The sequence below is a fragment of the Stegodyphus dumicola genome, chromosome 6 (assembly GCF_044657685.1).
Source record: "Stegodyphus dumicola isolate Sdum_Otavi_A_Nest chromosome 6, ASM4465768v1".
NCBI classification, from domain to species: domain Eukaryota; kingdom Metazoa; phylum Arthropoda; class Arachnida; order Araneae; family Eresidae; genus Stegodyphus; species Stegodyphus dumicola.
In genome coordinates, this window is record NC_140773.1 from 82,987,792 (window position 1) to 83,011,946 (window position 24,155).

General features: G+C 32.6%; 1 protein-coding gene across 3 annotated transcripts in view; it reads right to left on the minus strand.

The window, feature by feature from the left end:
- LOC118179362 (polycomb protein eed-B-like) overlaps positions 1-24,155 on the minus strand; it is a 96,911-nt gene that overhangs the window by 11,184 nt on the left and 61,572 nt on the right. For all 3 annotated transcript variants that reach the window (XM_085818607.1, XM_085818604.1, XM_085818603.1), the window contains one exon: positions 7,462-7,535. In XM_085818607.1, coding sequence (XP_085674733.1) covers positions 7,462-7,535 — 74 coding nt within the window. The remainder of the gene's footprint in view (positions 1-7,461; positions 7,536-24,155) is intronic.

Genomic DNA, 24,155 nt, shown 5'->3' on the forward strand with positions numbered 1-24,155 from the left:
CATTTTTAGAGGACTTTAAAAGCGAGAGACCCCTCCTTCAAAAAGGCAACCGTCAAGTTTTTCTGTAAACAAATTTTGTGTTTCCAAATTATTGGTACCATTTTTACTCCCTTTCCAAGTGGTGCCATTGTTTTAATGACCCATGGGCTAGTATTTAAAAAATAATAAAATTTGACCCACTTCTTAAAAAAGGTTTACCACTGCCGATCTTGTTCATTAATGGGCTTAGTGTTCGTTAAAGAACTGGATTGTGAAGTTTTCAGATGCACATATACCCATACACACAATAGTAGAAGGAGAAAAAAAAAAAAAGGTCAATCAAATAAAAGAGCAAAATATTTCAAATGCTGAAAATTGCATTTTGGGGTGAAAAAAAAATTAAATATTATGGTGAATTAATAAAGATTTAAAGTATCTTGTAAAATGGAATGACAAGAATGTATGTGAATGTAATAATCGCAACTCTATTGAACTAATCATCTTCAAAACATCTCTGTTGTTTTTCAACAGAAACTTAACACACATTTCATTGTTTTGAACTTTAATTTATTACCTAATGCATACAGAAAATCAGCTTGGAAAGAATTATATATATAAAAAAAAAAAAAAAAGGGGGGGGGGGAACAAATGAAAACTGAATGAAGTCAATAAATTCTGAAACTGATAATAGAAACATGAATATATGAACTTTGAGAAACAAAAATAAGCACCAGATGCCTACAATGATGTTATTGACTAAAATGCAATATGCTAAAAGATTATTGCATTAATTAACAGTAAGAAAACAAATATAAAAAGACTAAAAGAATAGCGATACTGTTATTATATTTGTATTTAATCATAAAGCTATTAAAAATAACTTCTGTAAGTATGCAAAAGAGTTAGAGAAAATCAAAATTGTTTTTTATCATTTATAATCTCTTGCAATTATTTATATACAATACATGCAATACTTCCCTTAATCCAATTAATTTTACTAACTCCCTATTTCTTTACTTGTTTCATTTTAAAAGCCAATATTATAAAGAAATAGAGGAATTTGTACCACCCAAGCATAGCGATGAAAATAAAGTTTTCTGTTAACTTTGCTTTAAGCAATGTCAGCAATATAAAACTTGTAGTTACTGAAAAAAACTCTTCCCGTAGAGTTGTTTCAAGAATGCCTGTAAATACGAGGGCCATCCAGGAAGTAGATTACGTTTCCGTCTGTGTCCGCTAGGGGCGGGGCTAGCGCGGCCATCTTGGGGTCAGAGCGTTGCGCAGCTCAGTCTGCATCTAGCCGTGCTAGTGAGAGGTTCGTGCTGTGCTCCGTTCAGATACTGTGACGGTTTGAAATGTCTGCGTTAATTGAAAATCCTGCGAGCTGCGAGGTGCGCTCAGTAATAAGGTTTCTGACTGCAAAAAACTGTAAACCGATAGAAATCTATCGGCAGCTTCGTGAAGTGTATGGGGACAACATTATCACTGAAGGTGGAGTGCGTCAGTGGGTCATAAGATTTCAAAATGGCCGAACCAATGTTCACGACGAAGATCGAAGTGGGAGACCCAGCATAGTGACCGCCGAACTTCTCGAAAAAGTCGATGCTAAAGTCCGTGAAAATCGAAATTTCACAATAACGGAACTTTCTTTGAGTTTTCCACAAATTTCGCGAAGTTTGTTGCACGAAATCATCAGCGAAAAGCTTGGTTACCACAAGTTTTGTGCAAGATGGATTCCAAAAATCTTGACAGAGGACCACAAAAATCAGCGAATGGCTGCAGCGTTGAACTTTTTGGACGCTTACCATAAGGATGGTGACTCTTTACTCGATCGCATCGTTACTGGTGACGAAACATGGGTGAAACATGTGAACTGTGAAACGAAATTGCAATCAATGCAGTGGGGGCACACAAGTTCTCCCCAAAAACCCAAGAAATGCATGCAAACAATGTCGGCAAGGAAGATGATGGCGACTGTTTTTTGGGACAGAAAAGGTGTAATTTTGGTGGACTTCCTGGAAAGAGGCACTACAATAAACTCTCAAAGGTATTGCCAAACTCTCCAAAAACTCAGAAGAGCAATTCAAAACAAGCGCAGAGGAATGTTGAGCTCTAAGATCTTGTTGATTCACGACAACGCCCGGCCCCACACGGCAAATGTCACTCGTAAAGTTCTTGAATCTTTTAAGTGGGAGTTGTTTCCTCATCCGCCGTACAGTCCCGACCTGGCACCGAGCGACTTCCACCTATTCCCAGCAATGAAGAAGTGGCTGGCTATGCAGCGTTTTGATGACGACGCACAGCTGCAAGAAGAGGTAACGAAGTGGTTGAAGGCGCAGGCGGCCGAATTTTTCGATGAAGGAATTTCCAAGCTCGTACATCGCTACGATAAATGCCTTAATTTGTATGGTGACTATGTAGAAAAGTAGTATTTGAGTGTGGCTTTCATCTGTATATAATAAAATTTGTTTCCTATACTTTGTTTATTTTTTTATTCCAAAACGTAATCTACTTTCTGGATAGCCCTCGTAAATCACTAAGTTCAGGCTATAAACTAATGTATTTTGGTGTTAACATATATTCAACATTCAGGCAGACAACATTCCAGTGTGATCTAGTGCTTCAAATCAATTTCAAAGAGTGCTACCAATGCTCTAGCAGCAACATGCAGCCTGTCATTGTTCTAATGAAAAACTATTAGTATTTCCTTGAGCAAATTTGAGCTTTTTCCCTCATGGTTCCACGTAAACAGTTTTTAAAAAAAATTATATAGTAATCACTGTTTAATGTCAACCCAGCAGTATACAATATTGAGATTTGTTACCACAATGGATAACCTGTCAGAACATGCTTTGTAGATCACAGAAATGTCTCTAAACATTACCTCTTCCTATCTACCACACTAAAAATTATTATTTTCTGGGAGCTTGAGGGTTTAAAGAGGTCCAGTTATAGATTTACACATATCCATATATAACCTTTCAGGAAATTTTTCATAAAACAAAATAAGATTCTAAAGTTTAAAATTCAATCCTTACATTTATAGCAATTTAGAATACTGGTTAAATTGTATACGAGAATTAAGGATATAAAAATAATCAGCTTATGGCCTTGTATCTTTATTTACTTAAACCTGTTAAATGAAGAGGTTTTAAAAGCTAAATACACTGGTGGCAAAAATTAAATGAAAAACTTAGAAAAAGTGCTTTATAATAATTGTATTAATTAAAGTCTGATGAAAGGTGATTGGTTGGTAGCTCAAAGTCAACATTATCATGTTACGCATAAATATGCAAATTTTACACAGATGCTCATTCTTTCAGCATGTGTGGACAGAATGCAAGGGGTACTTTAAATTATAATTTCAAGGACTGTATAAGTAGTTGGATAAATTTTCATATGTGGAACATGTCATCCAGATGACATTTGATCCAGAGGCAAAACATTCACTGACATAGGTGTGTAAAGGGCTAAAAGCAATACATCAAGAATCTCGAAACAATTTAAAAACATAGGTGATACATGCAGGTAAAGGTCAGAAACATGATACAACACACTTTCTGGGTACCAAAATGCATCTAGATATAGCGGTGCAGAGATCACGGAATACAGTTGGTGTCACTTAATATGATCATGGTTAATAAAATTATTTGGTTATTATTATCGAATTGCTGAAATCTCCCCCCACCCCATTTGTATATGATAACCTGGAAAATACTTTGCTTACTGTGATCAACAAGTCAGTTAATTAATGTCAACAAAGTGTTAAAGAATGAAATTTTTAAGCTGAAGTAAAATCATCACATAAAAGATAAAATTATAAGGTCAAAATAGAATACAGAAATTGCCACATTACAGATATATGTCAGTAAGGTGTTAAGATTTAACCACTGCATTATAATTCAAAGACGTGCATGACATCATTAATTTTTAATGAATAGCTTTTGAAATAGGATAATGATACATAGAATGATATCCTTCTTCTTATTGACAACTGTATAGCACACAATGTACCTACAGCTCTTAAGCATATTGAAGTTTATATTTGTCAGCAAATATCACAGTCAGGATCAAGGATTGTTAGAATGAGGAAAGAACATTATTGCCTTCAAATGATTGTTAGAATCCTTTATAACACAGATGATATGGATATAAGCAAATCAATTAGCAATTCAAACTAGTCTTCTTAATGATCTACATTTGCTAAACATGTCTTCATGCTGAACTGTAAAACTTGCAAATGCATCTCAGAAAAGAGAAGAAAGAATGATTTTCAGCATGTCGATCTTTCAATAAATGATAAAATGCAAAAAGTCAACTAAAAACAAATTCTCTAACTAATATGAATTGAGAGAATTAAATCTTTCGGTGGATACTGATGAAAAACATTAAGGTATTGCATTAGCTACAACAGAAGATATTTGCCAAATGCTTATAGAAACAAATTTAAGCACATCAGGTGATAAACTTTCTGAAGAAGATTATGATGAAATAAGTGAATTACCTACAAAAGGTGAAGGGGACAATATTTTATGATTCGGGGTATAGACAGTATTGATCAAATAATTTATAGAAACATTATGAACATAAACAGTTTATAAATTATTTTTTGTGTAACAATTACAATCAATTATGAAGGCTTTTTTTCTTAATTAAAATGCTGTGAAAGTAAACATTTATATGTTTCTAATTATAGTTACATAATATTTTAAAGGATATACACTGTATAACAAAAAAAAAAAAAAAAAAAAAAAAAAAAAGATGCATTAAGAAGGGATTATCCGATTGCTTTGAAATTTCGTATGCATGTTTCGTTCATTTGCATGTTTTGACCAAATATGCAAATGATTAAAATTTAGTGTCCAATGAATGAATAGTGCATTCCCCAGCGCATTGGAAATGCACATCCAGCAGATGTATATAAGGAGCTGAACTGTCGTTAAAAATTTGTTGCACTGCGATTTAGGATACCTTTCAACAACTGAAAAAATGCCTCGACGCATGATTCGAACAACTGTCAGAGTTTGAAAGAGGTCATGGATTAAAAGAGGCACATTGGGCAAATTGGAAAATCGTGCGTCACATGAGTTGAAGCAATGGCGGCGATTAGAAGATGCTGGCAAGAATGGGTGGATAATGGCAGATTTCAGCGTCATGATGGTAGCGTTTGACCTAGGGCCACAACAGATCGGGAGAACAGAGTGATTGTCAGATAAGCTGTCCCAGAGCCTGATTCATCGCTATCAACCATCAGATGTGCGACCCGCACACAAGTGTCCACCATGACCATTCGCAAATGGCTGACAGAGAGAAATCTACTTTCGCACTGACCTTTATGCCACCTGCCACTCATGCCTGCACACTGTTGAACCAGATTACAGTGGTGCTTGGCTCTATCAGGATGGAATGATGCTGAGGGAGGATTCATAATCTTTAGTGACGATTCCCACTTCCAACTGTGTCGTGACGATCATCGAAGATGTATCTGGAGATGTCTAGAGCAGCGTGCCAATCCCGCTTTCACTATTGCACAGGACCTCAATCAGCAGTTATGGTGGGTGCCATTTCTCTTAACAGCTGGACCCCTTTGGTCGTCATTAGAGACACACTTATCACACAGAGGTACATTGACGATATTCTGAGACCTGTTTTGCTACTGTTCTTTTTGCAGTACCTGGCCTTATATTTAAGCAAGATAATACCAAACCACATACGGAACGTGTTGCTATGAACTGTCTTACAGCTTGTCAGACACTTCTTTGGCCAGCCAGATTGTCAGCTTTCTCTTCCATCAAGCATGACTGGGATATGATGAATGTGACTGCATCTACCAGGGAATGTAGCCTGACATTTGGAGCAAATTTGTTAAGAAATACCACAGGAAACCATCCAGGAGCTTCACCAGTCTATGCCACATTGTGTGGCAATTTACATCTAGGCTAGAGGTGGATCAACACCTTATTGAGCTCATTACTTTGTAACTATGTAACTCTAAAATAAATAAATCAAATGTTCTGAAATTTTCTTCCTATCTACAAATTTTTGTCTCCATCGGACAACTCCTTCTCCTTTTATTTTTGTTTGAGAGTGATTCCAGGCATGTTACAATTTGGAGTGTGCAAAAGATTTGAAATGAGCCTACAAACATCTATGAAAGCCATTGCTATATAGTGGAATCTAAACATGAGTGGGTACTATTTTGAATGGCTACACTGACCTGCACATGAATGCTAAAAACACAGAGATGAGGTTCTTGATCCTTATATCATTTTGTTTAGGTGTGCAACTGGTAATAACTTTCTCCTAATGAATTAGAATGTTCTTTTCCATTGCATTGGATCTCTCTGCGATTACCTTGAGAGTGAAGGAATCGAGTGAATAGAACAGCCTGCATATTCCCTGTATTTAAACCTGACAGAACATGTATGGGAGACACTAGGTTGCCAACTTGCATCACCGAAGCCCTCATTGAGCACCTTCTAGGAGCTTTTCATCATGAATACACTTTGTTACTGCAGGAACCCATCAGCAATCTAATACACAGCATTCTAAATCACTGTAAAACTTGCAATCTGGTCAGGGGTCACCAACTTTTTAACACTCAGCTCACATATTTTATGTTCTTATTTAAATTGATTTTTTGCAGAAATAAACAGTTTTGCATTTTGAGGTTTAATCAGTATGGCAAAATAAAAATCTTCTGCTAATTCCGTGATTGTGGTTGCAAATTCCTTCAAGTTACATAAGTCTTTATAGTTGTTTCTTTAATTTTTCCCACCAACGTAGCTTTGGCAAAAAGGAAAACAGTATTAGCATCAAATTTTAAATTCAAAATGACATAATAGGCACAATTGCTCTCTGAATTGAGCTAGGTAACAAAGACTGAATATGATGAATAATTCAGATATTCTGGAACTTTTAAATAGTGATGCAATACATGGAGTGATCTGTTGTTCAGGTGACAGTTTAAAGACGTTAATCTGTATGTGAATATTTGTCTTACAGTCCACACAGATTTTAAAAAATTACAAAAATCAAACAGACTTATGTAAAGGAACATGGTTAAATGAAAATAAATCATAATCAGGGATGGAGTTGAAATTTTGTCTACTAAAAAAAAAATTTAGTTATAGATAGTACTGCACCATACCAACAGTAACACAGAATAATACTGAAAACATTTTATTCAGATGAAAGATACTATTACATATTACTCATTCACCAACAGAAGTTATTTAATACTATTCTGATTATTCAATAAGAGACACCATAAATTAATAAATATTTAAATTAACCTTCCCTCCAAACGACCCATCATGATTTAATTTCATGTCAATTGCATACAACTGTAACCCTTTCCCCCCTTCAAATTTTTTTGAAAACATTTATATTTTTTGGATTACTTTTTATATTTAAAAGTTTCACAAATATTACTTAAAAATAAAAAAATATTAATGATCTAATAATTTTTCAATTACAAACCTAGCAGTGCCGGGATCATCAACATCCAAGTCCCATACATATGCTCGTCCAACTTGATTTCCAAGAGCTAAAATCTAAAATATTGGGAAAAAAAGTAAGAAAAATTAAAAATTTTAAAATTTTGAGTTAATTAAAAATTTACAGAAACTAAGAAAGAAAATAGATATATATATATAAACTTAGATAAGACAAATTGAATACCAAAATGCAGAAATTTTGAAGTTAATGTTAATTTTTTTGTCAAGACAAATTTTTGATTACTTTCCCCTCCCTATTTGCCTTCAGTTTTGAATCTATTGCAATATTAAAAAAAATTTTTAAATGTACAAAAAACAAGTTTTTTCCAAATCTAAGAACATACATTTATTACACATATAGACATAAAGAAACCACAACCGCATAAAAGCAAATACATAAAAAGTATAGAACTCTTTTGCAAACTGATTTAGTGTTTATACTTTTTTAACCATAGAAATAATTATCATTGGCTACACAAACACAAAAAACGCAAACTGTTATCTTACTGCTTGTCAAATTCAGATAAATCATTAATTTTAATTGATGCTTTCAAAAATATTTGGAAAAACACTTCATCAAATATTCATTGCATACGATTGAGTAATAAAATCTGCAAGATTAGTTTTGAAGGTTTAAATGTAGAACTTTCAAAATTAGTCCTGCAAATTTATGAACATTATGGTGATTCTTGTAGTCTTAGCAGTTCCAATCATTATTCAATCATTATTTAGTGCACTATTTTTAACTTAAATATGTATATCAAGTGTCATCTCTTTGGAGGTCAATGCAACATTTGATATATCATCAAACAAATCTAATTACATAATTTGGGGGGGGAGTAAGTTGTTTACTCATGGTGCTCTTTGTTTTTGCTAAATGACTGACATTTGTCGCACCGTGAAGCCTTCAACAGCTTTTAGAAACAAGCATATTTTGCTGCCGTCTTCTTTAGGCTTTTTCAAGGATCAACCATAACTGGTGTTAAGAGTGCTCTTTTGAAATGCTGATGATCTTACTTCTGACAAGTTCACTGAACTGAAATTTACTATTTTCAATCAGAATATTGACTTGATGGGCATTGTTGAAATGTGAGAATAATAGCACTGTTACCTGAGTGGAAATGATGGGCTAATTTGAATTGTTATATATGATAGGAATAAAAAAAAAGGGACACCACGTAAATACAAAAGAATTGTTTTCAAGTGATGGCACTGGAATTGAAATAACAAGAGCTGTAATGACCTACAAGAGATTTTTATTTCTGATAAGTTGTCTTCGATTCAATGATAAATCAACAGAACAGGGCAGATGAATATTAAAAGTAGCTTGGATTTTAAGATATAGTTATTAAATAATAAATGTTTAAATTTTTATAATGAAATACATCATTGCTTTTCCACCTGACTGATTTGAAAGTTAAAAAAAAAAGTACTATCATTTAAATGTGACATCATTTGTATTTTGCAGTAATAAGGTTAATATTTTATGTTTTAACAAATTTATTATCAATATTCACTCATTTCTGTCATTTTTCATACCAAAAACAGTAATATAACAGATGTCGTAAAAAATATGACACGCGTGTGCTCATGTAAAATTCCCACGCGCGCGTGCTGGAAGGTTAAGGATTCTTTTACTGCAAGTATGAGTGTTAGACATACAATGACTAACTCTGACAAATTGAAAGCTGTTGAGATCAATGCTTGGAGAGGAGGTCTACATTAGCGTTTTTTCTGTATAATCCTCCAAATAACCATCCTAATTTAGAATGCTTGCTTGATGGATGAAACTGGCACTCCTTGATTTTAGGAGACTTTAACGCACACTTGCAGAGATGGGGCTATAGTTTTAATGATCCAGTTGAAAATTTTATTGACTCAGCCCCTACTGAATTTGCTGAGAATCATGTCAGTTCACCTATCTTTTGGTCATTTGGGGGTGCAACATCACATCCTGATTTATTTAATATTATATACACGCTCCTACATGTGCCAGGTGGAGTAAGACATAAAATGCTTGTGGCTGAGCTTAACTTTGGTTTCAGTGAGTACAAAAAGCTGTTTCCCCTATTGGAACCTGGAAAAAAAAAAAAAAAAAAAAGGTCCTGATATCAAGAGCTAACTGATTGTTTGATGATGCAATCATTTGTGTCAGGTAACATTGCCAGAGCCAAAGGAAATTTTGCTGGTAGTCTTGGCTTGTGCGACTGAGTACATACCAAGACGTCAAAGGAAAAAGTATTCTCTTTTTTGGAACCAAGATCTGCAGATCCCTATTGATTTTTAGAGGGTCTTGACTTTCTCAAAGATGCCCCAAGAACATTATCTAGACTCAATAATTAAAAAGAGAAAAGAAATGAGCCCGTCATGTTTGCAGATAAGTTTCTAACAACTGAGAAAGTTGGTACTTTTAATGCTCACTATGCTACAGTAAGTAATTATTATCCTTTTGCTAAAATCCAAGGGATCTTCTTACTTGCCCACAGACTTGCCTTACTCAAGAAATGGATGACATTTTTAATTCACCTTTTTCTGAATGGGAAGTCAAATGTGGCATTAAGTTATTGCCACAGAAAAAGAGTGCAAGTCTGGATGGAATCCTACCACAGTTTCTCATTAATATTGGTAAAAAGTCTATGGAAGTCTTACTCAGACTTATTAACCGCACTTGCACTACAGGTATTACCAGTATGTGGCATAACTTATTCTCAAAACTGGAAAGACCCATGTCTTTTGACTGGCTTTCATTCCATATCACCTACTAGTGTAATGTGTAAACAGACTGAACGCCTCATTGTAAATAGACTCAATCACTATGTTGAGAAATTATGTTGTATTTTTGATAGACAGACCAATTTTAAGAAATCTAGAAATACTACTGAGCAGATAGCAGCTATTCAACAGATACAGAAAATAACAGATGGGTTCTATTTTAAAAAGAGCATTATAGCAGTGTTGGACAAATTCCAAACAGCCTTTGACAGAGTACAGAGTATGGAGAAAAGGCCTTTCAGAAAATGAATCGATATTGGTATTTGCGAAAATAAATTTGGATCAGCTATCTCTGCTTATGGTGCGAGTAGTTGTGCTCCCTTGAGGTTGGGAAGGATCGGATTGCCAGAACAACCATTTTATGGGAGGAGACAAAGCATTTGATTGGGACCTTTTGAGAGTGGGTATAGCTACGAGGCAGTGACACGCACCTTATAGCCTCTTCTGCCTTAATCCAACATAAGCCTCCTCATGGCCCCGCTGGTTTGGATGACCATTCCTAAGGGTCAACTGAGACTGGCAATCTCAGTATACTGGCTAGATCAATATCTACACAGCCTCAAATTCTGGGGTAAATAAACTGTCTTCACAGCGACTAGAACCATCGTTTATTCGATGGTAGGTTCAGGCTCAGCAGGGATCATGCTGGTACTGTCTTGTCTGCAACTTGGTTGTGGGGATGTTATATGGTGAGATATCAAAGGTTCTCCTCGGGGGATGGGCTCCCCTTGGTCAACACTGGAGGGGGTCAATGTCTAACTATGAGCACTGACTTTGTGTTTTAAACATTGAGATTTATATTCCCAGACTGTGTGACATTTTATGTCCCCCTGGGTTGACTGAGTGGGGGCACTTCCTCGGCCAGCCTCTGGAGCTTGAGGCATTTTTAACCATGTATGATTGCTTCGAGCAGATAGGCATGGGAGCCTCTTCCACAGGTGCTCTGTCTTTGCCTATGGACAAACTAGACAAGGGCTTCTTCAGGTTTCAGTCCCGAGTCCTGACATCATGATCAATGATATTGTTCACTATCTTATGTATTTACATGCTGGGATGCAGACCTTTCTCTTTGCTGACGACCTTCTTTTGTGGTCTGCTGACCGGCACATCCATATTATTACCGTTGATGCCCTTTTGACCAAGTCAAAAAACAATGAAATGATTATAAATATGAGTAAGACATCCTTTCAGGTTTTTACCCTCAGTACCAAACCTAAAGAGACAGAGCTATTTTATGGAGACCAACAGGTCCATAGGACTCAAGAGGCTACTTAGCTGGGAACTGTTTTGGATTCCAGGCTAAGCTGGAACAAACAGGTCAACATGATACTGGGTATAGGCAACATGAGAAATAGAGTGCTTAAATGGCTTACCAGTGTAAAGTGGGGTACTACCCAAGATCTACTCTGTACCACTTATAAATCTTATATTAGGCCTACTGTCAAATATGGTGGTGAATTTATCATAACTGCTTCTGAGTCAATAGAGAACAGGGTTAAAACTACAAAAAATAATGCCCTGATAATCATCACTGGCGTAGCATCCTATATTTCTATCCAGGTCAGGCAACTGCAAACATATATTGAGCTTCTGACTTATCTAAGGAAAATAAACCCTCTAAAGTAGGTCGTGAGACTGATGAGGTGTGGTGATTTCTGAGAGCTGTATAATCCTGTAGAGCATAGGTTTAAAATCTACCTTTTTACATGTGACAAATAAACTGTTTGATTTTTTCATAGCCCTTCTTTTAACAGAAAGCCACTACTTAAGACTGCTGACTCTAAGACATTTGAACTCAGCAAATTATAGTTTAGACTTGGTTCTGAGGGTCAGTAAAAAGTCCTACAACGACAGAGAGGATGGCTGCCACTGGAGAAAGATTTCCAACAACACATTGGTTGCATGTGCACACTGATGGTTCTACTATGGGTGATAATAGTAATGCTGGTATGGGAATTTTCTCTCGACACATTAGCTTAAGAGGGGCTTTGTTGGCGAAAATTGTACCAACTGTGATGCTGAAGTGGCTGCTGTCCAACTGGCCTTGACTGAAATCAGTAAAAAGAGATGATCAGAAGATTGTGATATTTATTGATTCACAGGTTACTATTAAAGCAATTTCTTCAGTCATACTTTCAAACAATGGGTCTGTTCTTAATTGCAAGCTTGAGATAAATTTTCTAATAAACAATAGTCGCAATGTTACTCTGCAGAGGATTCCAAGTCATTGTGAAATCATGGGTAGTGACTTTGCTGACACTATGACTAATGCTGGATCAGTCCTTCTTCAACCAAATCCTCCTGTTTGCTATCATAGGGCTAAGAGAATCATTGGAGCTGGATGTGGAGCTCATTTTCAAAAGAAGAATGGGAACTCTGAAAGGGAAGATTTGGGGTTATCTAATGGAGAATACCATTCTTTGCAACCTACCTAAGGCCTGTCTGACACTAACTTTATATAAAAATTGGACATATCTACCTCATGAAACACCTACATAGATCTGGTTTAGCAGACACTCCATCTTGCCCATGTCATGGCATCGCGGCCATGACATGTGCAGTCACCATTTGGACACTTGTTCTGGACTTAATGACGTGGCAACAAAATGGCTAATGCTGTCAAAAATTATCATACTTTTTTTTTAATGTTTCTGAATTGTATTGGGCTGCCTATCACAGACCAATGGCTGTCGTATCTAGGTCTATAGTAGGATTTAAAAAAAAAAATAATAATAATTAAATCAATTTTTTTATAGTAAGAAGTTAATTATGATGAAATGGAGCATAATACAGAATTTCATATTTAGACTTTTTTTAATCACTGTTTATATTATTGATACTTAATATTTTTCAGTTTCCTGACTGTTTATGCAGAACTTCTCAACAGTGCTTTATCCTCAGATTAAACACATTAAAGGCCCGTTTCCAATACTGCGTACAAATGTGTTGCGTCAATTGAAGACACGGCTATGGCATCCGTACAAGCGTTTCCACTGCCGCGTATCTGTAGATTATTTTCATTTTCTGCTGCTAGGTGTCACTGCAATATTTTGGCGCCAAACAAGCAGTTTGCAAGTTACGACGCTGAGCACCTGAATTTTTCCCGCTTAAGCAAGTATTGTTTGTTTTGGATTTGATATGGATCCTGACGTAAAACACAGAAAAAGTTTGTTTACTAAATTCCATGTTATTGGAAATTTTTATTTCTGCTTATGAACTGTGAAAGTAAAGTACGCTAGCAGTTTTAGATAAATAAGGTTATAATGCATATTATGAACATCACTAATTGCATAAAAGCTGAAGTAAATTTTAAAAATTTCTTTGCGTTTCTAGAAGCCTTGTAGGGTTTATATTTATTTTAACTAACATTTATTTTAAGTTTAAACTATCTTTCCTGTCAAGCCTTACTTTCCCCTGGAACTGCCAATGCCAGAATATGTAAATTTGAGTAGAACGCGCAAGCATTCAAATTATCAGCGGAAGTAGTATGATTTAAATAGAAGGAAACGAGTTCGGTGAGAGAGTTATTCTTACTTCGCGAGCGCGGAGGTAGAAATCGAGAATTAAAGAACCCCGCGTTGCGGCCTATGTGCTTGGCGGGAAGTAGTTACAATTGTTCCAGTGAGCTTCAAGTCTGCTGAATTAGCTGCGGTATTTGTAAAACGCGGTGAGTTAGTTATTTTAGAGAGCCTCGTAGTTAGAATCTTGTCTTTATTTTCTTTTCAGGTTATTATTTTATTTTGACTGCCTAGTTGGCAAAGTTTGTAAGCGTCAAGAGGACGCAATTGTAAATTAATACGTTGAATAAAAAGGGACTTAAACCCTTTATAAGACTCTGTGGTTTATACAAGCTTTCACAGTCACCTCTTGGTTGCGTGCTAGTTAGAGGCGCGCAACGTTATAGCCTTAAATATTAATGAAATAATATATATATTATTAAAACTAAAATGTACTGTTAGTGAAAAAACAAACAAATAAATAAATAAAATAAAAAAGTTAAAGGAATTTAAAAAAAATAATTGGTATTTTAAAAATACAGAGCAACTGTAAAGAAAGGTTCACAATATTCACACAAAATTTGCTATGCTTGTATACCGCTGACTTCAGGGTCATAGCTGGATAATTTATTAGATTGTTTTAAAATGTACTATGAGCAGTTATATTTTATGCATAATCCATAAAATATTATTTTTAATTTAAACATTTTTAATTCATTATCTCTTTTTATAGAAGAAGTTATAAAAATAAGCTTTTTCTCTTTATATATACACATATTAGGTAAAGAAAATGGAAATATTTAATTAATTCCTACACTTCTGCTGGAGAGGACTGAATTAAAGCAATTATTATAATAATTTTTTGTTAAAAAATGTTTAGGGCATTAATACTGTCTCATGTTAATTGGTATTGAAAGTATAGTCTTAAATATCTCAAAGCCTGAGCATATGTATGTACATTCACATAAAAGTGAAACGAAAATATATATGTACAAGGTTTCAAAAGAATAAATAGTAAAGTTAAATTAAATTTAAATAATTCTATTGTGCTATTGCTGCAAGGAATGAAATTTGAATTTAACAAACATTCTCCATTCATAAAAAGCAAATTTAAAGTTAATTTAATGCAAACAAATAAATGATTAATTATTCCTGCGAACTAATCTACAATATCATTTAATTTCTGAGAGCATATGTAAATCAAGTGCAAGTGTCAAAATCCATGAATAAATATATAATTCCAAAAGCTTATTTATCCTATTATTCACTTATGCATTTTTATAAATTTTTTAGGATTAAGTTGTTCTTACAACTAAATTTTTTTGGTCCTATTTCAGTGTGCTATCCTCTAAAAAATTCACCAGAGTTTGTTCTTCAGCTTCTAGTATACATTTAAAAAAAAAAAATTATCTCTTAAAGTGGCATTCTTAATGAAATTAAATGGGCTGCTAAAAATATATTTCATATGCTTATAAATATAATTAACGTTTTTAGTTTTTACCTGTTTCAACAGAAAAAAAATAACAAATCTTTTAATGCTATATCTGATTTGCTATAGCAGTTTGATATAGTCAGACATTCACATTTTCATTTAAGGTAGATGTATATGCAGAACTAGGAAATAATTGACAGGACAAATTTTGCTATTTCATGGAACCTGAAATTATAATTTTTGCCGCTGATTTTCTTGAACTGAATTTCTTGAATGCCTGATTTCATCTTCGAACAAGTACTGTAGTTGCATTTATCTTATTTTTCTAATCTTTTTTAAACTAAATACAGCTGATTGCTGACTTTTTCAGCACGCAGATTTCTCAATATAATGTTAATTCAGAAATAAGTATTTTTTAGCACAACATTATTTCCCTAAGTGAGCATTCATCGCTACTTCTGCTGCCATTAATATTGGGTGACTACACCTGATTGCTCCTTTTTTACCACATGAACCCAACGTATCCACAGACATACGGATAGAAGCTGAACATTGTTGAACTCCATCTGTACATCATCCGTCACCGCACATTGACCAGATTGCAGATGTCAATCAAAGTGAATTTGCTCGCTGATTGGAGAAATGCATACGCAGCAGTGGAAACGGGCCTTTACTTTGAAATATTATTTGTATATTGCATTTCCTCTTCCTTCTTTTTTTTTTTTTCATTGAGCCTTTTCATTTAATTTGTGTGTATATGTATGCTTGTACATATATATATAAACTAAACTCAGTGGTGTAACAGCCCTAATGGCCTGCAGTGCCCGCAATCTGCTTTCTTGACCGTGGGCCCTGGGGTGCGTAAGCATATGCCCTGAACAAGTGGTCAGCTTGTTACAGGACCCTCAGTGTTTAGTCCCCAAGAGAACTAGGTGCTCATTTTATCGACCCAAGTGATGGAAATCAAGGTATGAAAGGCTGAGTCGACCTTGCCCGGCCCGGGAATTGAGACCCGGATCTCTAGTGCTGCTGCGCCACCGAGCTTCATACATATATATATATTTAACAAATATTATCTATTTGTATAAATGTTTATTCAAACTTTTAATTTTACTTAAAAAAAATTTTTAAACTTTATTTCAAAAGAATTTTTTTGATTTTTTACAATCCTTAGTAGTTTGCAACATCTATTTTCACAAACCATAACAGTTTGCAATTTTTCAATTTTTTACACATTTTTACTATGCTTCAAAGTGAGCAACAACATTTTTGCATACAGAACAAGAAATTTACATTACTTAACCACTTGCCTGATTATCCCGAGTTATCTCGGGTTTGAATACATTACAGTTAATTATTATCCCAAAAAACTCTGGCGAAGCAGAATTTGTTAGTACGATTTGTTTTATCATGGTTTTACTCGGCCTGGAGGAAATTAAAGGAAATATGTGGCTTTGACTGGCAGTTTGCCAAGTTTCGTTGGTTGCTCGGTTCTTTTGACGGGACTGGTCACATGTTTCTCTATTGTATAGTATAGGTCGGCTTGTGGATTAGTAATGTATAAAGAAGGATATTTGCGTTGAAAAAATGTAAAATAATGGTGATGATGCAAGATAACAGAAGTGATGATTTTTCAGATAGTGATTATGAAGAGGTGAGAAAAAATTAAAAAAAAAAAAAATAATAATAATAAAATCCAACGAGACGGTGTACTTTGTGTTCCCATAAAAGAGATTCCAGTGGTAAGCCAGTAAGAAAAGAGAGCAGATACCAGTGTACAGAATGTCAGGTATCAGTTTGTGTTCTCCCTTGTTTCAAAAACTATCATACAAAGACTAATAATATTTAACTTTTTTTGTTTGCTCGCGATAACTCGGAATAGTAAACTAATATTAAAACTAAATGCTTTTACACCTTCAAAAATTAAAAAATCCAACTTAAAACCTACATACTTTGATTTGTTTCGTTTTGTTGTATTTAATAATAAAATTAAAAAAAATGTGAGGATTTTTTTTTTGCAATTTTTTTCACAAAAATTTCTAAGCGAAGTGGTTAAGAGTTTACAGAATAGATTTTTTACAATAGATCTCAAAGGTAGCAGCTTAACACTCAACTTTACATTATATTAGCGTCCTTTATTTATACAGTTAGCAGAAACAAACTACTCAACTTTATTTAGTTTAGCTAATGCTACTCCACTCTCCGGAATACAAATGTGCAGTTAGGTAAATTAAATTAAAACTTACTATTTATTTGCTATTTTAGTATTATTTTTGTATTTTTTTATAGATAGTATATAGTTTTTTTTTTTTTTTTTTTTTTTTTTTTTTTACATGCATAATTCGTGTCAGGAAAGTTTTCAAATAGGCAAAGGTTAAAGGTAAATTACTTTGGTTTTCTACTCTTATTACATTGGCAATTTACATTAATATTTTCATTCTTGGTCAATTTGCTTTCTAAAATTCTCAAAATTGCTTTTGTTTAAATTTCTTTTTTAGTAATTCAATACATTTGGTTTTACTTTTGGTTTTGAATATTACTATACCCATGTCTATATGGATGACGAAGCATTGAGTAATTGAAAAGTTTGATTTGAAGGCAACTTTACCTTGATAAGATATGTTTCTTGCCTGCTCAACAATTATTCACTTATGCAAATTAATTTAGTACTAAACATTTTTACAAAATTTTTTTAAGATTAATTTTTGGAATATTATATATTTTTTCATGGTTTTAGATACACATGCACTTAATTTACATATGCTCTCAGAATTTAAATGACATTGTAATTTAGTTTGCAGCAATAATTAATTTTTTATTTGTATGCAATTAATAATACATAATGAAACAAAGCAAAGCGATGCACAGCTCATTTGCATCCAACAAGCAAATCGGAAAAAAAAAAAGGAAAAAAAGACTGTGTATAATTTATATTTACATATTTTTTTATCTTATACTATATATATGATGGGCTATTGATAATTTAAAGTAAAATTTATAGTTATACATTTTTAATTTTACATTATAATATATATATATATATATATATAATGGCAAAATAAAATTTAAAAAAATACACTTAAAAGTCATCATACATTCAATTCACAATAAATCGCACACAAAAAAACCAGAAGTACAAAGGCAAAGTGCAAGAAATAGAGGGGCAAAATATCGCAGACCAAAAACGAAATATGAAATTTACATCTTTTGCTGCATCATCATCAGGAGACTAGTGCAACAAAAGAAGTAAATAAATAACACAACTTGCTTCTTAACCAACAAAACCACAAATTAAAGTTTAAAATTTTAAAATATTCTAAGAAAAATAATAAAAGTAATCTGTGCCTTTGTCAGTCCAAACCCTACTGGTAGAAGTAAGCAATGCAAAAAATTGCAAAAACTGCAAAATTATAGCACCAAAAACATAGACAAATTTTTTAAAAAAATGAGAAATATTAGTCAAATTTTGAAAAAATGTTGAGTAGATTGAATCTAAAAACAACCTTGCAAAAATATTGTTGCAAAATAATCTACACGAGTTCGTGTGATTTTGAGTGATTGACGACAACACTTGATCAAGAATGAAAACACAATTCATTAGCCAGTGTTACTCAGGACAACTCCAAAAACATGTTTACAGTTATTGGAAAACTATGGCAAGCACGGTGAAACAATCAGCAACACAGCCATTAGGCTATCAGGCTAAGTGGTAAAGACAGCTTCACAGCAAGCACTAGAGCACAGCTCAACTTGATTCAGTTTTCAGAACTCAACGTACTCTCGAGACTCTCCATGCTGCAATTCACAATGCACTTGATGACACACTCGCTAGTCTCAATGATGCACATTCTATACGCAACAACTCACAATGCACTCAACGACCAAATCGGCACTAGACTATGAGACACTCTCAATAGACTTATGGTCGACTGCTACTCTGTGTACAGGCAGGGTTTATATAGCTTTTTTTTTTTGGAGAGGGGCTGCTTTCGAGAACATTCTGGGCCATACTGGTAAGAATTCGTTCCAGAAGGTTCTCCCTCCGTCAATGGCATATTTGAAATTTTGTGGCCAAATGGACAATTTCTCACAAAATATGACAACCCTGCCTTTCCATGCCATTTTCTGGCAACCCTAAGCCTGCCTTGCGGGGGAAGTTATCTTATGGTAGCTGGGCATTTCATAACAATATAATCCAATATTTGAAAGCAAAACTAATATGTGAATAAATATATGTGAATTTATGTGAAAATATATGTGAATTTTTTAAACTAAAATATTTTCAAATATTAGTTTAAAAAATTCACATATATTTGGAAAACAAAACTATGTGCAAATTTTGAAAACAGACAGGACAGGATAAAAAATAACAACATAAATCATAACATACAATAAAGCTAAAAAAATCATAAATTAATTTAGAATTTGAGAGGACTGAGTCTAAAAACATGTAAAACAAGAAGAAATCCAACATATGAAAAAATAAATAAAAATTCAATCAAAAAGTATAAAATAAAAAATAGAGGAGTTAGTTCTTAAAATCTAGAATACAAGAGAAACAAAAGTTTTGAAATGAAAAAATATATCCGCCTGTACAGTAGCCTAAATGCGTAACTGTGCAAATCCTAAAATGTGTAAAGTAATGAATTTAGATAAACTTAAAAATTTTAAACTGATTAAACTTAATAAAAATATTTAGAAAAATTTTCTCTTGTAACACTAACTGTGTAGAAGTAAAAATGTATAATTTAAAAAGAAAGAACACCGATTACCTGAATTAAGAATCTTAAAAACATTGCTAATTTGAGTTAAAGTGAAATTCACTTCAGAATCAAAAATGAAATTTACATCTTTCGCTGCATCGTCTATACTTAGCACATGTTAGACTTAACAACAGTCATATGCTATTGGGCATATTGAATTAAATTTTTTTAATCATTTCAAAAATTTTGTTGCCCTCATGTTACACATTTTTAAGAACTACTATTTTTAATATACTTCTCCCCCTCCCCAGAATTTTCATTTGCTACTGTTTTGCCTTATATGTTTGACTACTTCTGTTTACATGTTTTGTTTTTTAGACACAGTCCATTTAAATAGAAAATAATATTTATTAGATCTTTAAGCTTTTTTTGCTTGCTTATGATTTTGATGCTTAAATTTTGCAAAAAAATTTTTTTTTTTACTCTGGCCTGTACAATTTAAAATTTTTATATGTTATTAGATTTTTTTATGTGTTGGACTGAACTGAAGGGATTTATATTACTGCTTTACACCTCAAAAGTGGTTACATATTTTGTTTTTTGGATTAAATCTGCTCAGAATAAAACAATTTTTTTTTAAAAAAACTTTAAGCTTGTTTATGATTTTGATGCTATAATTCTGAAACTTTTGCATTACTTATTACAGCCTATAGATGTTGTATTGATAAAGACACATTACTTTGATTAATTTTCAGATATCATATAAAGTACATAACTTAAAATTTGTATCTTTGGTAGTTCAGACACAGGCTAATGTATTTATTACTTTCATTGTACCAACTCCCAGATGTGACGGTGCAATGAAAGATGCAAATTCCTTTTTCCCTTTACATTTTTGGTTTTGTCGACTTTTTTTTTTGCCTATCATGCAGCTTGCTGCTGTGCTTTTCTTTCCCCCCTTTTTAGTCCAAAGGGGCAATTTGCCCAGAAGGACTATTAATTTCACTTTGCCATTTTGCATTCACACTTTTTAAATTGTTGCCACCAAATATTAGAGCCATGTATTATATTTAAAGAAATTAAATAATGAAGAATCTGCATAAATGTACAAATGTTTCTCGCATTTTGATAAAACAATGGTACCTAGGGCCACAAAATTTTCAATACCGTACATTTCCACCTGAATATGGGCATCTGGAAACACAAATTTAGAATTTGTTTTACTATCTATTTCATATTTTGTAAAACGTTAATGAATTTTTGAATAACAAACTCAACAATTTCAAAGCCAACAATGGCAACACTGTACCAGAAAATAAAATTTTTTTATCTCCAGCATGCGAGACTGTGTCAGAAATTCTAAAGATATACTCATTTTAAAATTGTTTTGTGATATTGCTACTGAATTGAATTTTATGGTTTAAGGGCAAAGAACATGTTATTTAATAAACAAAGGTGACACACAAAAAGTTAAAAAAACACCCCTTTGGGCATAATACAAAATCTGAAAGCTTTTAATTTCCCCTCTTCATATGGCTTGTTTTGAATTGAATAGGGTATGAATTTTAAACATATTTAAAATTTATTTTGCATTATTACCATTACATGTTGCTGCTTTCAGTGTACATTTGGATTAGATTTCAAATTCTTTTTACTTTGTTTACCTTGTATTTATTCATTTGAAATAGTGCTGGAGGTGCATAAAAGATTATTGGTTTAATGTATATTCTTTGAAATATAAAATTTATTTACATACACATATGTTCAGTTATAAGATGTACATTTTGCTCCATATAAATAGTATCTCTAAAAATAAGGTATATCTTAGAACCCTCCCTACCAATTTTTTTAAACTTTGAATACATTACCCAACTGTTCTTATTTGCATAAATTATTCATAAAATGAATTAGCAACTTTTATTTTAATGGCTCAGGCATTACATAAAAATAAGTATATATTTTATTAATAAATCAAAATGAGAAAATAATGGAGTGTAGTATTTGATTACAATTACTGAGTCAAACTAGATAACACCTAACATTTCAGCAACATTATTTTTATCATTTTTCAGCATAATGTTATTTATCACATAAAGCTCATTCAATAGTTTGCTATAGTTTTCTTTAAATGATTCATTACATTCCTAAACTGTTTATATTGATTTTTCATTTCTTTTCTGAGCATTTAATACTATGCAAAAAAATCAAAGTGGTGCCATAAGCTTTAATTTCTGTTTTGACATTATTTGTATTTTTGTTTGGGTATATCCATTATAAAAAGCAGCACTGATAGTCAAGACAATAATCTCAAATCAAAATTATCTGGAATTGCAACTAATCATCTTAGAAAGAGTTTATTGTATATTATTGGCAGTATTATAAAAATAATTCAAGAATTAAAAAGTGTATTTTTTTGTAATAACTAAACAAACAAAATAAAGAAAGATAAAAATTTTCTCTTATAATTTCAAATGCTCTCCAAAAAATGAAATGCATGAAGTTCATACGTTAACCAGATTAGCAGTATTCTAATGTTATTATGTTCCTATTATTAATTCACATTTATTACACTAGTTTTAAAAAATATACTAATAATTAAAGAAAAAAGAATTTTTGCAAAATAACTACTAAAGTAAATAGTAAAAGAAGAATATATAAACTGAAAAATTGTATGCCCCCCCCCCACACACAAAAAAGGAGAGTTCTATATCTCATCCTACTGGGCTGATTGAAGAAATTCAGCTTGTGTTTTTCATGTCTCAATAGAAAGATTTACGATATAGCTTAGATTTATATATAGCATTGTTCTAACATAGGTATTTTGACACAAAATAGGACTTTTTCTGAAATAACATACCAATTTTTTTCCCATATTTCGATTCTACGACTCAAATTATGCCTAAATATTAAATTTTGTAATTTTTGGTGCGAAATTTATGGAGAAATTTAAAAATTTATCTTGGAGCATTTTTTTTTCAGTTTGGCCAAAAATAATTCACTGGGCAAAATTCTTAATTTATAGTAACCTACTTACTTTCCTTGTCTTTCATTAATACACAAGCAGGAAAAAAAGGTCAATCACTCATTCTTTCAAATAATTTTAACAGAGTGCACAAGACACATTTTTGTTATTATCACTTATACGCCAAATTTCAAAACGTGCCAAAATGTAAATTCACGTATAGCTTAGAAAATTTTGAATTAAAAACTCTAATTTTTTGAGGGTATGCTTAGAAATACATCTACTTTAAGATCACGGTAAAAATTTTATAGGTTATAACTCAAAATTTTTTTCGAAAAATTTATAAAATGATTTAAAACAGAAATTTTTTTAATAAATTATAAAAAAGAGATGAATTTTATTTCAAATGATCTTAAATTTTGGGAGCTAATTTTTTAAAAACTACTCTTGCGATTTTTTACAAAACTTGGCATTTTGGCATAATTTGAGTTGTAGAATCGAAATGTGGAAAAAAATTGGCATGTCATGTCATAAAACGTCTTTTGTGTCAAAATAATATAAGAACAATGCTATACATGAATCTAATACATATCCTAAGGTCGTGCTTTTGAGACATGAAAAACGCAAGTTGAATTTTGTCAATCGGACCAGTAGAACAGGAGATATACAACTGACCCCCCTTTTTTGTGCAGTGTGCCTATATGTAGTGAGAAACACTAAACTTCTGACTCTGAATTCTCTCCATCATTTTACTTACTTATTTATTTATTTATTTATTATTATTATTATTATTATTTTCAAATTTTTACAGTAACCAACACTTTTACAAAATATCATGGAAATACATAAGTTGTTTTGCTATTTTATTTTATTTTTATATTTGAGAGGCCATAAACTCAAAAGCAGACACTTCTTTACACATATTTTCATTTAGTTATCTATTGTTTTATTACTTGTGCATAAGTTGGTTTGCTATTCTATTTTATTTTTACATTTTGGGCTATAAGCTCAAAAACAGACACTTTTTTATACACATTGTCATTTATTTATCTAATGTTTAATTTCTATTGTTTTATCATTTGCTTAGTTAAGTTTATTGACCTTAATTTTCTATGTATGTTTGAAGTCTGTCAGATGCTTGCTCTCCAAAGTGTATTAAATATCATGTTCTTGACAAGGAATAATTTTATTTTGAAGGGAAAGAGACTTAAATTGAAAATTAGAATGCAGGTGACACAACCAGAGAAAAAATCTGACATCACCACGACTTTCTTGTATGGCCTATCAAATTATACACATTCTTTGCATACT